Raw genomic sequence first — 21,236 nt, forward strand, 5'->3', positions numbered from 1 at the left:
CATTGTAGCCACAGGTGAGACTGTTGCAGGTGGTTCAATGTCCTGGGGCTCTGTTGTTTTCAAAGAGATAGAGCGAGATGATGAAAGGAGGGGTGGCATAACTAATCAGGGAAAGTATCATGGCAGTGCTCAGTCAGGTAGACTGGAGAACTGGTCAAGTGACACTATGGGTGGAACTGAGGAATAAGTTATATAATATAATGGTTTTATATATATAAAGTTATCTTTTTTATTTATATATATATTTATATTATAGACCATCCATCATCCTCGGGATTTAGAACAGCAGGTTTTGAGAGTACAGAGTTTGTATGCTCCTGTCAGAATAAAAGGCACGGATAAGTGCAGGGAACCTTGGTTTTCGAGAGATATTGAGGCGCTGATCAAGAAAAGAAAGGAGGTGGATAGCAGGTATAGGCAGGGAGGAACAAATGAGGTACTTGACGAGTATAAGAAAAAAGGGGAATAGAGCTTTGAACAGCAGCCAATCCGAACAATGAGAATATGGAGAGGAGGGAACTTCAATCAGGTCCACCACCCGAGGATGAAAGGCAGCAGTGTTATAGAGCTTTGACCAACAACCGTTCAGCAACTGCGATTGATCAGTAAGAGTAAATTAAAGGAAGGAGGGGCAAGCGCAGTAGCCATGATCTGAGTGGTGATCTTTCAGCTTTAGCTCTTCGAGGCTTCACCCAGAGAAAGCAAAGGAAAGAAACGCTCAAATTGTATTTCGTTCTCTTTGTATCTTCTCAGCTAGGGACAGTGGGGCTAGTGAAATGCTCCTCTTGTGTGATGTGGGAAGACATGGATACTTACAGTGTTCCTGACAACTGCATCTGCGAGAAGTGTATCCAGCTGCAGCTTCTAACAAATCACGTTAAGGAGTTGGAGCTGGAACTAGATGAACTCCAGATCATTCAGGAGGCTGAGAGAGGACTTATAGAGAGGTAGTTATGCCCAAGCTGCAGGACACAGGAAATGGGGTGACAATCAGGAAGTGGAAAAGGGTTAAGGAGCCTATGCAGAGCCAGTGTGGCCATCCCCCTCAACAATAGGTATATTACTTTGAATACTCTCAGGGGAGATAACAGAAGAGAGTTACAGTGATCGGGTCTCTGGCACTGAGTCTGCCTCTGAGACTCAGAACAGGGGGAGAAGAGGCACGCCATGGTGAATGGGGATTAGTTAACTAGATGAATGGACAGAAGGTTCTGTGGGCAAGAATGAGATTCCCAGATGGTATGTTGCCTCCCAGGCACCCAGGAAGCAAGATAACTCCAATTGAGTCCTCAGCATTCTTAAGTGGGACAGTGAACAGCCGGAAGTCGTGGTTCATGTAGGTACCAATGATATTGGTAGGATGAGTGACGAGGTTCCGTATACTGGGAGTTACGTGCATACTGGGGAAGTCAGGTTGGTGCTGGATTCCAGGAAGGGGAATTTCTAGAGTGCTTATGAGATGGCCTTTTAGAGCAGCTCATGGTGAGCCCACCAGAGGATCAGCTATTCTGGACTGGGTGTTGTGCAATGAACCAGAATTGATTAGAGAGCTTAGGAGAAAGTGATCATAATATCGAATTGACCCTGAAGTTTGAGAAGGAGAAGCTACAGAGGCATGAGAGAGGAGAGGACCAGAATTGGTTGGAAAAGAACACTGACAGAAATGATGGCAGAGCAGCAATGGCTGGAATTCCTGGAAGCAATTCGGAAGGCGCAGGATATATACTTTCCAAAAAGGAAGATGACACAACCATAGCAAACAAGAGAAGTCAACGCCAACATATAAACCAAAGAGAAGGGCATATAATAGAGCAAAAATTAGTGGCAAGTTAGAGGATTGGGAACCTTTTAAATACCAACAGTTGGCAACTAAAAAAGTCATAAAGAAGGTAAAGATGGAATTCGAAAGTAAGCCAGCCAATAATATTAAAGAGGATACCAAAAGTTTCTTCAGATATGTAAAGTGTAAAGGAGAAGTGAGAGTGGATATTGGACTGCTGGAAAACAATGCTGGAGAGGTAGTGTAATGGGGGACAATGAAATGGCAAATGAACTGAAAAAGTATTTTGCATCAGTATTTACTGTGGAACACACTGTTAGCACGGTGGAAGTTCCAGTTATCAGCTGGCATGAAGTGTGTGAAGTTACCATAACTAGAGAGAAGGTTCTTGGGAAACTGAAAGGTCTGAAGGTAGATAAATCACCCGGACCAGATGGCATACACCCCAGGCTTCTAAAAAAGGTGGCTGAAGAGATTGGGGAGACAATAGTAATGATCTTTCAAGAACCGGTTGATTCTAGATTAGCTCCGGAGGACTGCAAAATTACAAATGGCACTGCACTCTTCAAGAAGGGAGAGAGGCAGATGAAAGGAAATTATAGGCCAGTTAGTTTGAACACTGGCTGGAAAGATGTGGGAGTCAGTTGTTAAGGCTGTGGTCTCCGGGTATTTGCTGGCACATGATAATATAGGCCAAATAGTATAATATAATATAAATGATAATATAGTGGCCAAAGGCACTAGGGTAAAGGATGAACTGAAGGAAATTTATATTAGGCAAGAAAAGGTGTTGGATAGACTGTTGAGTCTGAAGGCTGATAAGTCCCTGGGACCTGATGGTCTGCATCGCAGGGTACTTAAAGAGGTGGCTCTAGAAATCGTGGACGCATTGGTAATCATTTTCCAATGTTCTATAGATTCAAGAACAGTTCCTGCTGATTGGAGGGTGGCTATTGTTGTCCCACTTTTCAAGAAAGGAGGGAGAGAGAAAACGGAATTATAGACCGGTTAGCCTGATGTCAGTGGTGGGAAAGATGCTGGAGTCAATTATAAAAGAGGAAATTACGACACATTTGGATAGCAGTAGAAGGATCAGTCCGAGTCAGCATGGATTTATGAAGGGAAAATCGTGCTTGACTAATTTTCTGGAATTTTTTGAGGATGTAACCATGAAAATGGACAAGGGAGAGCCAGTGGATGTAGTGTACCTGGACTTCCAGAAAGCTTTTGATAAAGTCCCACATAGGAGATTAGTGGGCAAAATTAGGGCACATGGTATTGGGGGCAGAGTACTGACATGGATTGAAAATTGGCTGGCTGACAGGAAACAAAGAGTAGTGATTAACGGGTCCCTTTCGGAATGGCAGGCTGTGACCAGTGGGGTACCGCAAGGTTCGGTGCTGGGACCGCCTCTGTTTACAATATACATTAATGATTTAGATGAAGGGATTAAAAGTAACATTAGCAAATTTGCTGATGACACAAAGCTGGGTAGCAGTGTGAAATGTCAGGAGGATGTTATGAGAATGCAGGGTGACTTGGACAGGTTGGGTGAGTGGGCAAATGTATGGCAGATGCAGTTTAATGTGGATAAATGTGAGGTTATCCACTTTGGTGGCAAGAACAGGAAGGCAGATTACTATCTAAATGGAGTCAAGTTAGGAAAAGGGGAAGTACAACGAGATCTAGGTGTTCTTGTACATCAGTCAATGAAAGCAAGCATGCAGGTACAGCAGGCAGTGAAGAAAGCTAATGGCATGCTGGCTTTTATAACAAGAGGAATTGAGTATAGGAGTAAAGAGGTCCTTCTGCAGCTGTACAGGGCTGTGGTGAGACCACACCTGGAGTACTGTGTGCAGTTTTGGTCTCCAAATTTGAGGAAGGACATTCTTGCTATTGAGGGAGTGCAGCGTAGGTTCACAAAGTTAATTCCCGGAATGGCGGGACTGTCATATGTTGAAAGATTGGAGCGACTGGGCTTGTATACACTGGAATTTAGAAGGATGAGAGGGGATCTGATTGAAACATATAAGATTATTAAGGGATTGGACACGCTGGAGGCAGGAAGCATGTTCCCGCTGATGGGTGAGTCCAAACCTAGAGGCCACAGTTTAAGAATAAGGGGTAGTCCATTTAGAACAGAGATGCAGAAAAACTTTTTCACCCAGAGAGTGGTGGATATGTGGAATGCTCTGCCCCAGAAGGCAGTGGAGGCCAAGTCTCTGGATGCATTCAAGAGAGAGTTAGATAGAGCTCTTATAGATAGCGGGGTCAAGGGATATGGGGAGAGGGCAGGAACAGGGTACTGATTGTGGATGATCAGCCATGATCACAGTGAATGGCGGGTGCTGGCTAGAAGGGCCGAATGGCCTACTCCTGCACCTACTGTCTATTGTCTGTTGCCGTAGTCAGCACGGTTTCCTGAAGGGAAAATCTTGCCTAAAAGATCTGTTGGAATTCTTTGAAGAAAAGGCAAGCAGGATAGACAAAGGAGAATCAGTGAATGCTGTGTCCTTGGATTTTCAGAAGGCCTTTGACAAGATGCTACACATGAGGTTGCTTAATACATTACGAGCCCATGTTATTACAGGAAAGGTACTAGCATGGATAAAGCATTGGCTGATTGGCAGGAGACAAATAGTGAGAATAAAGGGAGCTTTTTCTGTTTGGCTACTGTAACACCAGTGACTACTGGTGTTTCACAGGACTCTGTGTTGGGACCACTGTAGAAGGACCTTGACAGGTTAGGAGAATGGGCAAAGAAGTGGCAGATGGAATACAGTGTCGGAAAGTGTATGAAATAAAAGGGTGGACTATTTTCTGAATAGAGAGAATATTCAAAAATCTGAGGTACAAAGGAGTGTGAAAGTCCCTGTGCAGGATTCCCTAAAGGTTAACTTGCAGGTTGAGTTGTGATGAGGAAGGCAAATGTGATTTCAGCATTCATTTCGAGAAAACTGGAATATAAAAGCAAGGATGCAATGTAGAGACGATAAAGCACTGGTGAGACCTCACTTGGAGTATTGTGAGCAGTTTTGGGCCCCCGATCTAAGAAAGGATGTGCTGACATTGGAGAAAGTTCAGAGCAGTTTCACGGAATTGATTCCAGGATTGAAAGGCTTGTTGTAAGAGGAACATTTAGTGGCTCTGGACCTTGATAAAATGGATATGCAGAGGATGTTTCCTGTAGTGGGCGAGACTAAGGCCAGAGGACACAACCTCAGAATAGAGGAAGGTCCTTTTAGAACGGAGATGAGTAGGAATATCTTTAGCCAGAGGGTGGTGTATCTGCGGAATTTGTTGCCACAGGTGGCTGTGGAGGCCAAGTCTTTATGTATATTTAAGCCAGAGGTTTATAGATTCTTGATTAGTCAGGGCATGAAGGGATACTGAAAGAAGACAGGAGACTGGGGCTGAAAGGGAAATGGATCAGCCATGATGAAATGGCAGCGCTGACTCAGTGGTGCAAGTAGTCTAATTCTGCTCCAATGACATATGGTCATATTCTTTGAAGTGTAGGAGAATGAGGGGAGATTTGATAGAGGTATACAAAATTTTGAGGGATATGGATAGGGTAAAAACAAGGAGGCTTTTCCATTGAAGCTGGGTGAGACTACAACTAGAGGTCATGGGTCAAGGGTGAAAGGTGAAATGTTTAAAAGGAAGCTGCAGGGGAACTTCACTCAGTGGGAGGTGAGAGTATGGAAAGAGCTGCCAGCAGAAGTGCAGAATGTGTGTTTGATTTCAATGTGTAAGAGAAATTTGGGTAAGTACGTGGAAGAGAGGGCTATGGAGTGCTATGGTCTGGATATTGTTTGATGGGACTAGGCAGGTTCAATGGTTCAGCACAGACTAGATGGGCCAAATATGTTGTAGTGCTCTGTGACTCTATGAGATGTCAGGGGCAAGTTTTTTTACATGGTCAGTGGCGGGTGCCTGGAATGCATTGCTTGGGATGGTGGTGGAGGCAGATGCAATAGAGGCATTTAAGAGACTGCATACTGACTATTCAAAGTGCAGTAAATGGAGGATATGAGCAGAAGGGAGTACTTTATATGTATACAAGCAGAATTAGGCCATTCAACCCACCAAGTCTTCTCTGCCCTTCAGTCATGGCTGATTTATTATCGCTCTTAACCCCATTCTCCTCCCTTTTCTCCCCACTAAATCAAAGACCTATCAGCTTCTACTTTAAACATCCCAAATGACTTGTCCTCCACAGCCATCCATGGCAATGAATTCCACAGACTCACCACCCTCTGGCAAAAGAAATTCCTCCTCATCTCTGTTCTAAAGCGAGGTCCTTTATTCTGAGGCTGTGCCCTCTGGTCCCGGACTCACCCACAACTGGAGACATCCTCTTCATAACTACTCTAGCTAGACTTTTCAATATTCGATAGGTTTCAATGAGATCCCCTCATTCTTCTAAACTCCAGAGCCATCAAACATGAGGTGTTCAGTTTGTCCTGTACTGAACTGTTCTATGTTCTGAAGCAAAATACGAACGGAACCTTCAGGCTGGCTGTGTTGGTAGTGAGAGAGTTGATGCTAGTTAAACTTCTGCAATCATGGATTCATTTTGAGTGCTGACGTTCAGTCAGAGTGGCTGAGAGATGCAGGCTTCCAACCTGAAGTGTTAGACAATTCCTTTCCTCAGATGCTGCGAGATCCACTGACTTGCTCCATCACTTTGTAACTCAGTCTCCTCTGTAACCGTGGTAGGTGTGAACACAACACAGTCCTTTACAAGGTGATCTCTTCCTCCCACCCACACCCCACACCAAGATCTCCCTTCCTCCTGGGAGATGTTGGTGACAAGGGTCAGAGACTGTGTGCGGTTTGGAGGTATCTCAGTACTTTGGTCTTCGCTGCAAAAGGATTGGAGTTGAAAGAAAGACTGAACTCCCGGAGTGGAGAGTGAGGTCTTTGATTATGTTGGCTGCCTTCACCCAGGGCAGCAGAAAGTGTCCAGTAGAGGGGAGGCTGGTTTCCGTGATAGATTGACAGAGACGATGCATTTCACAGAATGTTTCAATGGACATGTGACAAAGCTAATGGAGGCATAGAACAGAGAAACAGATCTTCCAGCCCATCTATTCTGTGCCAAACCATTGATCTGCTTAGTCCCATCACCCGGACCGTAGCCCTCCACTCTTCTCCCATCCATGTACCTATCCAAATTTCTCTTAAGTGTTGAAAATGAACTTTCATCCACCACTTCCACTGGCAGCTCATTCCACGTTTTCACCGTCCTCTGATTGAAGAAGTTCCCCCTTGTGTTCCTCTTAAATATTTCATCTTTCACCTTTCACCCTTAACCCATGACTTCCAGTTGTAGTCTCACCCAACCTCAGTGGAAGAAGTTTGCTTACATTTACCCTGTCTATGCCCCTCATAATTTTATATGACATGATCAAATCTCCCCTCATTCCCCTACGTGCCAAGGAATAAACTCCTAGCCTATTAAATCTTTCCCTATAACTCAGGTCCCCAAATCCTGGCAACATCTTTGTAAATTTCTTCTGCACTCTTACAATCTTATTGATATCTTTCCTGTAGGTGGGTGATCAAAATTGTACACGATACTCCAAATTAGGCATCACCAATATCATATACAACTTCAATATAACATAATATCCCAACTCCTGCACTGCCAAAAGCTTTCTTAATGACCCTATCTATCTGTGACGCCACTTTCAAGGAATGGTGGACCTGCATTCGTAGATCCCTTTGTTCTACTGTTCACTGTGTAAAACCTGTCCTGGTTGGTCCTACCAACCTGCAACACCTCACACTTGTGCATCAAATTCTGTCTGCCATTTTTCAGCCCATTTTTCCAGTTGGATCCCACTGCAAGCTCTAATAATCTTCCTCATTGTCCACTACAGCCTCATTTGTGGCATAATCGGCAAATCTGGTAATCTAGTTAACCACATTATCATCCAGACCATTGATATAGACCCAGCACCGATCCCTGTGGTACCCCACTAGTAGCAGGGAACTATCTACTACCACTCACTGGCTTCTCCTGCGAAGCCAATGTGAGCCCCTCAGCCTACAACTTTCATGCCACTGTAAAATACCCATCTATACCCTGATGATTGGTGTTCATTAAATGCTGTGAGAGTCTCAGCCTCCACAAGCCCCTACGGCTCTGTGTTCAAGATTCCAGCTGCTCTCTGAGGTACATTTTTTGTTGGATCACTTAGATCATTCCATAAACATCATCAATGAGATCCTCCTGCCATGATGAGCCACTATAGGTAGCCTCCAACCCGATGGCATGAATATCGATTCTCTGATGTCTGGTAATTTTTTTCTCTCTTCCTTCCCTCTTCTTCAATTATCCATTCCAGCCTCTTACCACTTTGCTTCATATGCCCATCAACTCCCTCCGGTGCTCCTCCTTCCCTTTCTTCCATGATTCACTCTCCTCTCCTATCAGATTCCTTCTTTTCCAGCCTTTTGCCTTTTCCAGTTGTCATTTCCCAGCTTTTTACATCATCCTCTTTCTCATCATTCCCACAATCCTAATTGATAAGTTACAGAACCTGGCCTCTGTCCCTCCATCTGCAATTGGGTCCTTGACTTCCTAACTGGAAGACCACAATCTGTGTGGATTAGTGATAACATATCCTCCTCACTGGCAGTCAATACTGGTGCACCTCAGGGGTGTGTGCTTAGCCCACTGCTCTACTCTCTATATACACATGAATGTGTGGCTAGGCATAACTCAAATACCATCTATAAATTTGCTGATGATACAACCATTGCTGGTAGAAACTCAGATGGAGACGAGAGGGCGTACAGGAGTGAGATATGCCATCTAGTGGAGTGGTGTCGCAGCAACAACAACCTGGCACTCAGCGTCAATAAGATGAAAGAGCTGATTGTGGACTCAGGAAGGGTAAGACGAAGGAACACCTACCAATCCTCATAGAGGGTTTAGAAGTGGAGAGAGTGAACAGCTTCAAGTTTCTAGGTGTCAAGATCTCTGAGGGTCTAACCTGGTCCCAACATATTGATGCAGTTATAAAGAAGGCAAGACAGCAGCTAAACTTCATTAGGAGTTTGAAGACATTTGGTGTCAACAAGTACACTCAAAAACTTCTATAGTTGTACCGTGGAGAGCATTCTGACAGACTACATCACTGTCTGGTATGGAGGGGCTACTGCACAGGACCGAAAGAAGCAGCAGAAGGTTGTAAATCTAGTCAGCTCCATCTTGGGTACTAGCCTACAAAGTATCCAGGACATCTTTAGGGAGCGGTGTCTCAGAAAGGCAGTGTCCATTATTAAGGACCTCCAGCACCCAGGGCATGTCCTTTTCAGGTAGGAGATACAGAAGCCTGAAGGCACACACTCAACCATTCAGGAACAGCTTCTTCCCCTCTGCCATCTGATTCCTAAATGGACATTGAACCCTTGGACGTTACCTCACTTCTTTAATATATATATTTTTTTGTTTTTAATCTATTCAATATACATATACTATAATAGATTTATTTATTTATGTATTTCTCTGTTACATATTGTATTGAACTGTTGCTGTTAACAAATTTCACAACACGAGCCGGTGATATAAATCTGTTTCTCATTATCACCCACCTGGCTTCATCTAAACCTCATCGCTTGTTCTCTTCACCGCACCCCACCCAGCCCATCTCTGTTCTGGCTTCTTTCCCCTCCCCCTTTCTCTCCAGTCCTGACGAAGTGTTTCGGCCAGTAACATGGACTGTTTATTCATTTCCATAGATCCTCCAGCATTTTATGTGTGTTGGATCTTCTGTGCAAAGTGGAAGAAGGAAAGGTTTTGTAGGTAGCTTTGAAGATGAGGAGAATCTGAGTGGTAGAGTGGATGAATAGTTATTATCTGGTTAATCCCCAGTATCAACTCCAAAAATGCTCCCCATCTCACTGTTCGTCCCTCCTTGTTGATGTGATCAGTGTTCACATTCTCTGATCCTTGTCATTTGTTGCAGCTGACGTGGACTGGTTTCTCTGCAGGCGATAAGTGTGATGATGCCAACGTTTGGAAGGCAAGTCAGCAGCCATCAGTAAGCGGCACCTGCTGGTGCACAGGGGGACCATGGGGTGCATTGTTGACGCTCCCTGAAAAGAGTGACTTAGGTGGACAGGGTAGTGAAGGAGATAGTTAGCTTGCCAGCCTTTACAGATCAGTACTGAACATAAGGTTCAACACACAACTGTCCTGAGAAATTTCTGGAAATAGTAAATAACCATCTCTGCAGTTTGGACTTTACCAAAGGGATGTTTACCGTTTTGTAACTATTATATAGCCTCTGAGTTACACAACAGGCCCTTTGGCCCAACTGAGCTGGTCCTAAGGGTAGAAACAGCAAGAGACTTCTCTTCCCTTAGCCAATTGAGGGAGAGTAAAAGTTCAAAGTAAATTTATTATCAAAGTACATATGCGTCACAATATATAACACAGAGATTCATTTCCTTGTGGGTATTCACAATTAAATACAAAGAAGCACAATAAAATCGGCACACAACAAATACAGGCAAACAGCCAATGTGCAGAAGTTGGAACATGTAACTGTACAAAGATGGAACAGTACAGCACAGTACAGGTGCCTTGGCACATGTTATGCTAACCTTTTAACCTACTCCAAGATCAATTTAACCCTTTGGTCCCACGCAGCCTCCATTTTGCTACCATCCATGTACCTAAGAGTTTCCTAAATGTCTCTAATGTATCTGAGTCTACTACAACCCCTGGCAGCGCCTTCCATGCATCCACCACTCTGTGTAAAACCCTAGCTCTGACGCCACACTCCCCCCTATATTTTCCTGCAATCTCCTTAAAATTATGCCCACTTGTATTAACCATTTCCACCCACCCCGAGGAAAAAGTATCTGGCTAACCATGCCTCTTATCCTCTTACACATGTCTATCAAGTCACCTCTCATCCTCTCACAAACAAGAGAAAATCTACAGATGCTGGAATTTCGGCCAACGCTCACAAAAATGCTGGAGGAATGCAGCAGGCCAGGCAGCATCTATGGAAAAAAGTACAGTCGGTGTTTCGGGCCAAGACCCTTCAGCAGAACTGGAGAAAAAAAGCTGAGGAGTAGATTTAAAAGGTGGGGGGGGTGGGGGGAGAGAAACACAAGGTGACAGGTGAAACCTGAAGGGAGGCAGATGAAGTAAAGAACTGGGAAGTTGATTGGTGGATGAGATACAGGGCTGGAGAAGGGAGAGTCTGATAGAAGAGGACAGAAGGCCATGGCAGAAAGAAAAGGGGGAGGAACACGAGAGGGAGGTGATGACCAGACAAGGAGAGAGGGAACAGGGGATGGGAAATGGAAAAGATGGGGTATTACCATAAGTTTGAGAAATTGACATTCATGCCATCAAGCTGGAGGCTACCCAGATGGAATGCAAGGTGTTATTCCTCCAAGCTAAGTGGGGCCTCACACGACAGTGGAGGAGGCCATGGATAGACATATCGGAATGGGAATGGGAAGTGGAATTAAGATGGGTGGCCACTGGGAGATCCCGATTTTTCTGGCAGACGGAGCATTGGTGATCAGCGAAGTGGTCTCCCAATCCACCTCGGATCTCACCGATATGCAAGAGGCCATACCGGGAGCACTGCACAGAGTATATGACAGGTGAAGTGTCACCTAGAAGGACAGTTTGGGTCCCTGAATGGTAGTGAGGGAGGAGGTGTAGGAGCAGGTGAAGCACTTGTTCCGCTTGCAAGGATAAGTGCCAGGAGGGAGATCTGGGGGAAGGGATGAATGGGCAAGGGTGTCGCTTAGGGAGCGATCCCTGTGGAAAGCAGAAAGCAGGGGGAGTGAGAAAGCTGTGCTTGGTGATGGGATCCCTTTGGAGATAGCGGAGGTTTCGGTGAATTATGTGCTAGAAGTGGGAGCTGGTGGGTGGTAGGTGAGGACGAGGAACCCTGTCCCTGGCAGGAGGATGGGTTGAGAGCAGACGTGTGAAATGGAAGAGATGTGGTTGAGGGCAGTGTTGATGGTGGAGAAAGGGAAGCCTCATTTGCCCCTTCCCACTGATCCCCCTCCAGGCACTTACCCTGGCAAGCAGAACAAGTGCTACTCCCACCCCTATACTGTACCTCCTCCCTCACTACCATTCAGGGCCCCAAATAGTCCTTCCAGGTGAGGCATCACTTCACCTGTGAGTCTGTTGGGGTTATAAACTGTGCCCGGTGTGGCCTCCTGTATGTCGGAGAGACCAATGTAGATTGCTTCGCAGAACACCTACAAAGCCATAACAAGCAGGATCTCCTAGTAGTCACCCATTTTAATTCCACTTCCCATCCCCATTTCGATATGTCCATCCATGGCCTCCTACTATCGTGATGAAGCCACACTTAGGTTGGAGGAACAACATCTTGCATTCTGCTTGGGTAGCCTCCAATCTGATGGCATGAACATCAATTTCTTGAACTTGCCCATCCCCTTTTCCCTCTCTCACCTCATCTCCGAGTCCACCCATCCTTCTGGTGCTCCACCTTCCCCCCCCCCCCCCCCCCCCCCCCCAGCCTTTTCTTTCTGCCATGGCTTTCTGTCCTCTCCTATTAGACTTTCCCTTCTCTGGCCCTATATCTCATTCACCAATCAACTTCCCAGCTCTTTACTTCACCCTCCCCCTTCAGGTTTCACCTACCACCTTGTGTTCCTCTCTCCCCTTCCCCCCACCTTTTATATCTACTCCTCAGCATTTTTTCTCCAGTCTTGCTGAAGAGTCTCAACCCGGAACTTTGTACTCTTATCCACAGATGCTGCCTGCCTTGCTGATATCATCCAGCAATTTGTGTGTGTCGCCTCTCATCCTCGTTTGCTCCAAAGAGAAAACCCCTAGCTCATTGAACTTTTCCTTGTAAGACATGCTTTCTAAACTTGGCAGTATCCTGACAAAACACCTCTGCACCCTCTCTAAAAGTTCAACATACTTCCTATAATGAAGTGACCAGACCAAAAACAATATTCCAGGTGTGTTCTCACCTGAGTTTTATAGAGCTGCAATGTTATCTCACAGTAATCCCCAGCCAACACATAATATGCCATCTTAACCATCCTTTCAACTTGCATGATTACTTTGAGGGATCCAGGGACGTGAACCCCAAGATCTCTTGTTCTTCCACACTGCCAAGACTCTTGTCATTAACCCTGTATTCTGCCTTCAAATTTCACCTTTCAAAGTTAATCACTTCACACTTTTCCAGATGAAACTCCATCTGCCACTTCTCAGTGCAGTTTTTGCATCCTCTCAATGTCCCATTGTAACCTACACATCCATCTACACTATCCACAACTCCACCAACCTTACGAACATACTAACCCACTTCCTCATCTAAGTCATCTCTAAAAGTCACTAAGAACAAGGGTCCCAGAACAGCTCCCTGCAGATCACAGGTCACAGGTCACCAACCTCCAGGCAGAATACACTCCTCTGCCCTCTGTGGGCAAGCCAATTCTGAATCCACACAGCCAGGTTTCCCTGGATGCCATGCCTCCTGACTTTCTGAATGAACTTATCGTGGGGAACACCTTACTAAAATCCATATCCCCACATCCACTGCTCTACCTTCATCAATTAGTTTGTCACTTCCTCAAAAAAATCGATCAGGCTCGTGTGGCATCACCTACCCCCCACAAAGCCATGTTGACTATTCCTAATCTGACTATGTTTCTTCAAATGCTCATAGATCCTGTCTCTAAGAATCCACCACAGACCAAAGGCTCACTGGTTTATAATTCCCAGTTATCCCTACTCCTTTCTTGAACAAAGGAATAACATTTGCCACCCTCCAATCATCCAGTGAGGACGTAAAAAATCATCACCAAATATGCAGCGGTCTCTTCCCGTAATAATCTGGGGTATATCCAATCTAGCCCCGGGGGCTTATCTATCGTAACTTTTTCAGAAGTTCCAATACATCATCTTCCTTAACATCGATACGTTTTACCAAATCAGTGTGTTCTCTGCTGTCCTCACAATCGTCAAGGTGCCTCTGACTGGTGAATACTGAAGTAAAGTATTCATTAATGACCTCCCCTACCTCCTCCAGGCACGGGTTCCCCTTCTATCCCTGGTCGCTCCTACATTCACTCTAGACCTCACCTGGTTCTTCTCAAACCTGTGGAACACTTTTGGGGTTTTCCATAATTCAGTGCACCGAGGCCTTCCCCCCCAACTCTCCTACGTCCATTCTTGAGCTCTGTCCATGTAACTCTCTGGATCCCTGTCTGATCCCTGCTTCCTAAACCTTAAGTAGGCTTCTTACTTCCTCTTGACTAGATGTTCCACATCTCTTGTCAACCATGGTTCCTTCACCCAACCATCCTTTCCCTGGAACAAACCTATCTGGAACCCCCTGCAAGTATTCCCTAAACAACCTCCACATTTCCGTTTTGCTTTTCCCTGGAAACATTTGTTCGTAATTTACGCTCCCAAATTCCTGCCTGGTAGCATCATAATTCCCCCCTCTCCCAATGAAATTCTTTCAAAGGTACATTTAATGTCAGAGAAATGTATATGATATACATTCTGAAATTCTTTTTCTTCGCAACTATCCATGAAACCAGAGGAGTGCCCCAAAGAATGAATGATAGTTAAATGCTAGAACCCCAAAGCCCCCCCAACTCCCCCTTCCCACGTGTAAGCATCAGCAAAGCAATAATCACCCCCCCCCACCAGCTAAAAAAGCATCGGCACCCCCTCCCACCGAGCACTCAGGCATGCAGCAAAGCATCAATAAAGACACAGACTTGCAGTACCCCAAAGACTACTTGTTCACCCGGTAATTCAACATGCCACAGTCTCTCTGTCTCTCACTAATAAGGGAAAAAGAGGTATCTCCATTTCACAGAAAAAGGGGAGATATAAACAACTTACTGATTTATGATGTTAAAAGTCTTGCATTGCGTTTTCCAAGCTCTGTGCCCAAAGAACTCGGGTCTCTGGGCACACAGCCAACAGCCAGCTTGCTGCTTTCGATCTTCCGTGTACTCTCACGACACTCCAGGTCGCACCGGCTTCGAGTCTGCCTGCCTCCAGAGCCACGAAATCCCGAAACCCTGAAGGCATGCCAGTCTTCTAGGCCGGGTCCTCGTAACGACCCCGAGAGCGGGTCCCATTCCTGCCTGTTCCTATCCCTGTCCAAAACAATGAACCAGAATTAGACCATTTGACCCATTGAGTCTGCTCTGCCATTTCGTCATGGCTGATCCATTTTCCCTCTCAGCCCCATTCTCAAGCCTTCATCCAGTAACCTTTCACATCCTGATTAATCAAGAATCTATCAACATATGCCTTAAATGCGCCTATTGATCTGGCTTCCCCAGCTGCCTGTGTCAACGAATTCCACAGTTTCTCCACCACCTGGCTACAGAAATTCTTCCTCATCTCCTTTCTAAAAGTAAGTCACTCTATTCTGAGGCTGTGGAATTCCCCGCCGTAGGAAACATCCACATCCACTCTGTCTAGGTCTTTCAGCATTAATAGGTTTCAATGAGATCGCCCCTGATTCTTCTAAGTTCCGGTGAGTACACACCCAGAGCCATCTAAAAACCCCTCGTATGATAAGCCTTCCATTCCTGGAATCGTTTTTGGGAACCTCCTTTGAACCATCTCCAATGTCAGCATTTCCTTTTTTAGTTAGAGTCACAAAACTGCTCACAATACTCCGAATAGGGCCCCACTAGTGCCCTATAAAGCCTCAGCTTTACATCCTTGTTTTTGTATTCTAGTCCTTTCAAAATGAATACTAACATTGTATTTGCCTTCCTCACCACCATCTCAACCTGCAAGCTAACTTTTAGGCAATTCTGCATGAGGGCTGTCCTATCCCACTGTCACCTCTGATTTTTGAATTTTTACCCTGTTTAGAAACTAGTCTACACTTTCATTCCTTCTACCAAAGTGCATGACCATGCATTTACCAAAAATGTAGTCCATCTGCCATTTTTTTGCCCATTCTCCTTATCTAAGTCCTTCTGTAGTCTCCCTGCTTCCTCAGCACTTCCTGCCCCCCTCAATACTTCTTGCCCCTCCACCTATCTTCATATCATCCACAAAAGCCATCAATTCCATCATCCAATAATTGACAATAACATAAGAAGAAGAGGTCTCAGCACAGCCCCTGTGGAACACCAGTAGTCACCAGCAGCCAACCAGAAAAGGCTTCCACTATTTATTCCCACTATTTGCCTCCTACCAATCAGCCAATACTCTATCCATGCTAGTATCTTTACTATAATACCAGGGGCTCTTATTAAGCAACCTCATGTGCGGCACTTTATCAGAGGCCTCTAAATATCCAAGTACTAAACACAACATCTAACGACTCTCCTTTGTCTATCTTGCTTGTACAAAGAATTCCAAAGTACTTGTCAGGCAAGATTTTCTTTAAGGAATTTTTTTAACAATTGACTCCAACATCTTCCCAACCACTGAGGTCAGGCTAACTGACCTATAATCTCCTTTCTTCTGCCTCCCTCCCTTCTTGAAACTAATTCAGAATCTATTGATTTTGAAGGATCATTCCTAATAATTCTGCAATTTCTTCAGCCACCTCTTTCAGAACCCTGTGTGTAGTCCATCAAGTCCAGGTGACTTATCTACCTTCAGACCTTTCAGTTTCCCAACCACTTCTCCTTAGTAATAACAACTGCACTCACTTCTGCACCTGGCATTCTTGAACTTACGGCATACTGCTGGTGTCATCCACAGATAAAACTGACGCAAAATACTTATTCCGTTTATCTACCATTTCCTTGTCCCCCATTACTACCTCTGCAGCATCATTTTCCAGTGGTTTGATATCTACTGTCGCCTCACTTTTACCCTTTATGAATTTGATATCCTCTTTGACTATTGGCTAGCCTGCCTTCATGTTTTATCTTTTCCCTCCTTGTGGCTTTTTAGTTGCCTTCTGTTGTTTTTTTAATAGCTTCCCAGTCCTCTAACTAAATTTTGCTCTATTATATGACGTCTCTTTAACTTTTATGTTGGCTTGACTTCCCTTGTCAGCCACAGCTATGTCATCCTGACTTTAGAATACTTTCTTTTGGGATGTATCTCTCCTGCATTTTTGGAATTGCTCTCAAAAAGTTCAGCCGTGGCTGCTCTGCCATCATCCCTGTTAGTGTCCCCTTTCCCAGTTTGGCCAGTTTCTCTCTCAAGCCTCTGCAATTCCATTTACTCCACTGTAATACTTCTTCTCAAATTGCAGGGTGAATTCTGTCATTCTATGATCACAGCCTCCTAGGGGTTCCTATACCATAAACTCCCTAATCAAATCTGGTTCATTGCACAACACCCAATCCAGAATAGCTGATCCCCTCATAGGCTCAACCATAAGCTGCTCCAAGAAGCTATCTCATAGGCATTTTCCAAGTTCTCTCTCTTGGGATCCAGTATCAGCACCAACTTAATTTTCCCAATCTACCTGCATATTTGTAACCCCCCCCCCCCCCAGGACTATGATAACATTCTCCTTTTGACATGCATTTTCTATCTCCCTATGGTAAAGGTTGGGGAGTTGTGGTCACAAAGGGTGGGCAGTTGAGTAAAGTCCGTGACCGATTTAAGTGTTCCTAATATAGTGTTACTACTCTGCTGTTTAAGATTTTCATCTTTGGGAATTCTTTCTCCCCCAGGAGGTGCCAACCCCAGCCGAGACCACAGACACCAGCCTGAAGGACTTTGAGGGGGCAACGTTACGATATGCATCATTAAATCTTCGGTACGTGGAAGAACTCCTGATCTTGTTGAGAATGGGTCGGGGTATGGGAAATCATCACTGAACTTTTGCATTTTAACTCTAACCAAACCCTGAAGAAGATATTTCCTTCATCTCCCCTTCATCTCTTGTCCACTCCAATTCTTACCCAACCCTGGAGAAGGTATCTCCATCACCTCCTCTTCATTTCTTCTTCACTACAACTGTAAACCAACTCTGGAGAAGGTATAAGATCGTAAGATATAGGAGCAGAGTTAGGCCACTTAGCCCACCGAGTGCCTGGCCATTTCCTCATGACTTGACCATTTTTCCTCTCAGCCCCTATTTCCTGCCTTCCCCCGTATCCCTTCATGCTCTGACCAATCAAGAATTTATCAATCTGTGCCTTAAATGTACATAAAGACATTTATGGTCATCTATGGTCTCCATAGATTTATGGACATCTATGGTCTCCATAGATTCACCACTCTGGCTAAGGAAATTCTTCCTCATCTCTGTTCTTAAAAGGAAGCCCCTTGTGGCTGATGGGATGCAGAGTTAACCATTTCCCCCCCCCCCCCCCTTTGAGAACTATGAACTATTACTATTGCTATGCTGCTAATGAGAGAGAGTGATGAAGCAGAGGCAGGAACAAGTTGGTGGTTTGCTATATTGATGCCATTAATGGTCGGCCTCCAGCACATCCTCAGACTTTGTTGGTTCTTGACATCGACAACACAAGTTTTCTTGTACATGTGACAAATAAGCTAACCCTTAGCTTTAATCGTTCCTCTACCACCTGTTCCCTTCCTCTCCCTCTCACTTGTCCCTTTTTCACACCTATTGTCCCCTTCCCTGCTGAGAGCATCCTGGTTGCTAGCTCCCAACCCCCCAGCTCCAACTCTTAACAGGCAATATTTTAATTAAATGTTTCAAACTAATTCAAATCTGATCTTTGCTTATTTCAGAGGCCCAGAAGATGAGGAAAATGCCAAAAGGGTCATCAATATTGAGGATGAGTCAAAGGTGAGTGCGGAGGAGTTTGATAATTCTACCCCAGCCGGGGAAATCCCTGACCAGGTGTATGTGGAATGTTTGGATCCAGTGCCTCACTATATTTCATAAACGCTAGAGATTCTGCAGATGCTGGAAATCCAGAGTAAGACACACAAATGCTGGACGAATTCAGCATCTATGGAGAGGAATAAACAGTTCTGATGATAAGCCTTGGTTCTAAACATTGACTGTTTATTCTTCTACATAGATGCTGCCTGACCTGCTAAGTTCCTTCAGCATTTTGTGGTGTTGCACTCACTGTATCTGGGGGAGAGGGGCCTCACTGGTTTCACTTTGTCTGGGACTGGCAGGAGCAGAGAGAGATGGGCTCACACACAGCCATTCAGGAACAGCTTTTTCACCTCTGCCATCCAATTTCTAAATAGACATTGAACCCATGAACACTACCTCACTACTTTATATCTCAGTTTTATTTATCTTAACTTAGCTATTAATAGACATTTATATATACTTTTTTTAACTCAATATTTATTTATCATGTATTTAATTGTACTGCTGCCATTAAGTTAACAGATTTCACGATGTATGCTGGTTCTGATTATAGTTCTATGTGGTCAGTTCCTGTTCAGGTGTTTGGGGCTTTAACTTTGCCGGCTTCCCACACTCCGGATCTGTGCCAGGAGTTCCGGGAGCGAGAGCATGCTCTTCCCACTGGCTCACTGCGGGTTCGCAGCACAGCTAGATGGGAGTACCATCTCCAGACCACCCTCTTAAGGCTCCATGCGTCCTCACACTCTCTCCTGACTGCTTGTTCAGCTGTGTCCTCCCTGCCTTGTCCTACCCAGCTCTCTTCCTATCGTTTGTCATGGACATCCAGCGCTGTTACATACCCCGTAACTGGGTTTATAGACCAGCAGAAATAGAAGAATCAGTTGGAGTCTGGTGGTACCGAAAACTAAAGGCGTTTATTAGTAAACTACACAATGCAGTATCAAAAATGCAAATATACATATAAAACAGGTTAGCAATAATAAACATAGAAGTGTAGGAATAATAATCAACAACAATAAACAAGCTCTATCAATGTCTAGGGGTAAACGAATTGTCATAAGAGAATATAGAGTTCAGTTCAGTTCATGTGTGCTGAGGTAGTTGTGGTTGTTGTATTGGAATTTGTTGGAGAGAGAGAGAGAGAGAGAGAGAGAGATTGAGCAGCTGCAGCCAGCAAACCTTCTGTTGTATTCTGATTCCGTCGTACCATTGTGGTCATTCAGTTATGACCCCTCCTTTCTCCAGCTAGACCGTTCTTCTGTGGTGGACTCGTCACTCTGGCGTGAGTGGACACACACACAAGTCCCCACCGGCCCTGCTGTAACACTGTGAGCTTTATTGACCGATCTCCTGGTTCGGTCTCCGAAGCCCCCACCTTTCTGTGGGTTCACAACACTCAGTCAGTGTCCACTGGTGTGTCTGAGGGGTGTCTCCCCACACCTGTCTTTTATCCCCATTGACGGGGTATCAGCCGTCCATCAACTCAAAATGAGCATGTTCATCAAATCAGGCCACTCCTGCTGTCTCCTTAGGAATGTTAACGAGCAAAGTAACGTCCTTGTAGCGAAAGGTAAACAATCCAGGAAGAATCCATAATACATAAATCAAATGTCTCTCTCTCTCTCTCTCTCTCTCTCTCTCTCTCTCTCTCTCTCTCTCTCTCTCTCTCTCTCTCCTGTAGCAGATGTTCCTGCCTCTGCTTCATCTCTCTCTCTCATTAGCAGCATAGCAATAGTAATAGTTCATAGTTCTCAAAGGGGGTGGGGGGGGAAATGGTTAACTCTGTATCGCATCAGGTCTGTTCAGCACTCATAAAGTGCTGACCCCAGCCATGACCCCCCCATACTTGACACACACTCTCAATCCTTCCCCACTGACCACTCTCCAAACTGATGCCACCCTTGACACTCTCTCTGACCTGACCTTTGACTGCCCCATACTGACCCTCAACTCCATCTCCCCTCAATCCCCTCGCTGACGGTGGTGGTGTTGCTTGGCAGTGCTTTGCGGTCCAGTCGCTGGGCTGGGTGGAGATGCTGGAGGAGGACCTGGCTCCGGGGAAGAGCAGCGTCGCTGTCAACAACTGCATCCGCCAACTCTCCTACCACAGGAGCAACTTGCACGACGGAGCAGGCACCTGGGGTGAGGTAGGTGGAGACACATTGAGAAGCAGAAATTGGGTTGGGGTTCCTGGATGTTGTGCTGACATTTTACTTGTCTGAATTAAACTCCTGCTATTTCACTCTCCACGTTTCCACCTGATCTGTATCGGATTACAAACGAGAAAATCTGCAGATGCTGGAAATCCAAAGCAACACACGCAAAATGCTGGAGGAACTCAGCAGGCCAGGCAGCATCTATGGAAAAAGTAAGCAGTCAACGTTTCAGGCCGAGACCCTTCACCTGGACTCTTTTCCAAAGATGCTACCTGGCACTTTGTGTGTGTTAGAAAGTAAGATTAGCTTTATATGTCACGTGTGCATCGAAACATACAGTGAAATGCATTGTTTGCAGCAAATGGAATCAGGAAGAATTATGCTTATTCCCAGCCTGGAGGTCAAAGTTATCTCTGGCTCAGCAAGGGCCTGGAGAAGCATGACGGAGAATGTGGTGCTGAGGACTGAGAGTTCCTCCACCCCACATCAGAGGTATGAAAAGGAGGAAGC

The 21,236-nt window shown here is 45.2% G+C and overlaps 1 protein-coding gene across 1 annotated transcript in view; it reads left to right on the forward strand.

Moving 5' to 3' along the window:
• LOC140727131 (amyloid beta precursor protein binding family B member 1-like) overlaps positions 1 to 21,236 on the forward strand; it is a 103,235-nt gene that overhangs the window by 13,916 nt on the left and 68,083 nt on the right. The window contains 4 exon segments of the mRNA XM_073044426.1: positions 9,763 to 9,819; positions 17,441 to 17,526; positions 18,471 to 18,528; positions 20,571 to 20,717. Of these exon segments, the coding sequence (XP_072900527.1) occupies positions 9,763 to 9,819; positions 17,441 to 17,526; positions 18,471 to 18,528; positions 20,571 to 20,717 (348 nt within the window).

The sequence above is a fragment of the Hemitrygon akajei genome, chromosome 4, assembly GCF_048418815.1.
Source record: "Hemitrygon akajei chromosome 4, sHemAka1.3, whole genome shotgun sequence".
In the NCBI taxonomy this organism is placed as follows: Eukaryota; Metazoa; Chordata; class Chondrichthyes; order Myliobatiformes; family Dasyatidae; genus Hemitrygon; species Hemitrygon akajei.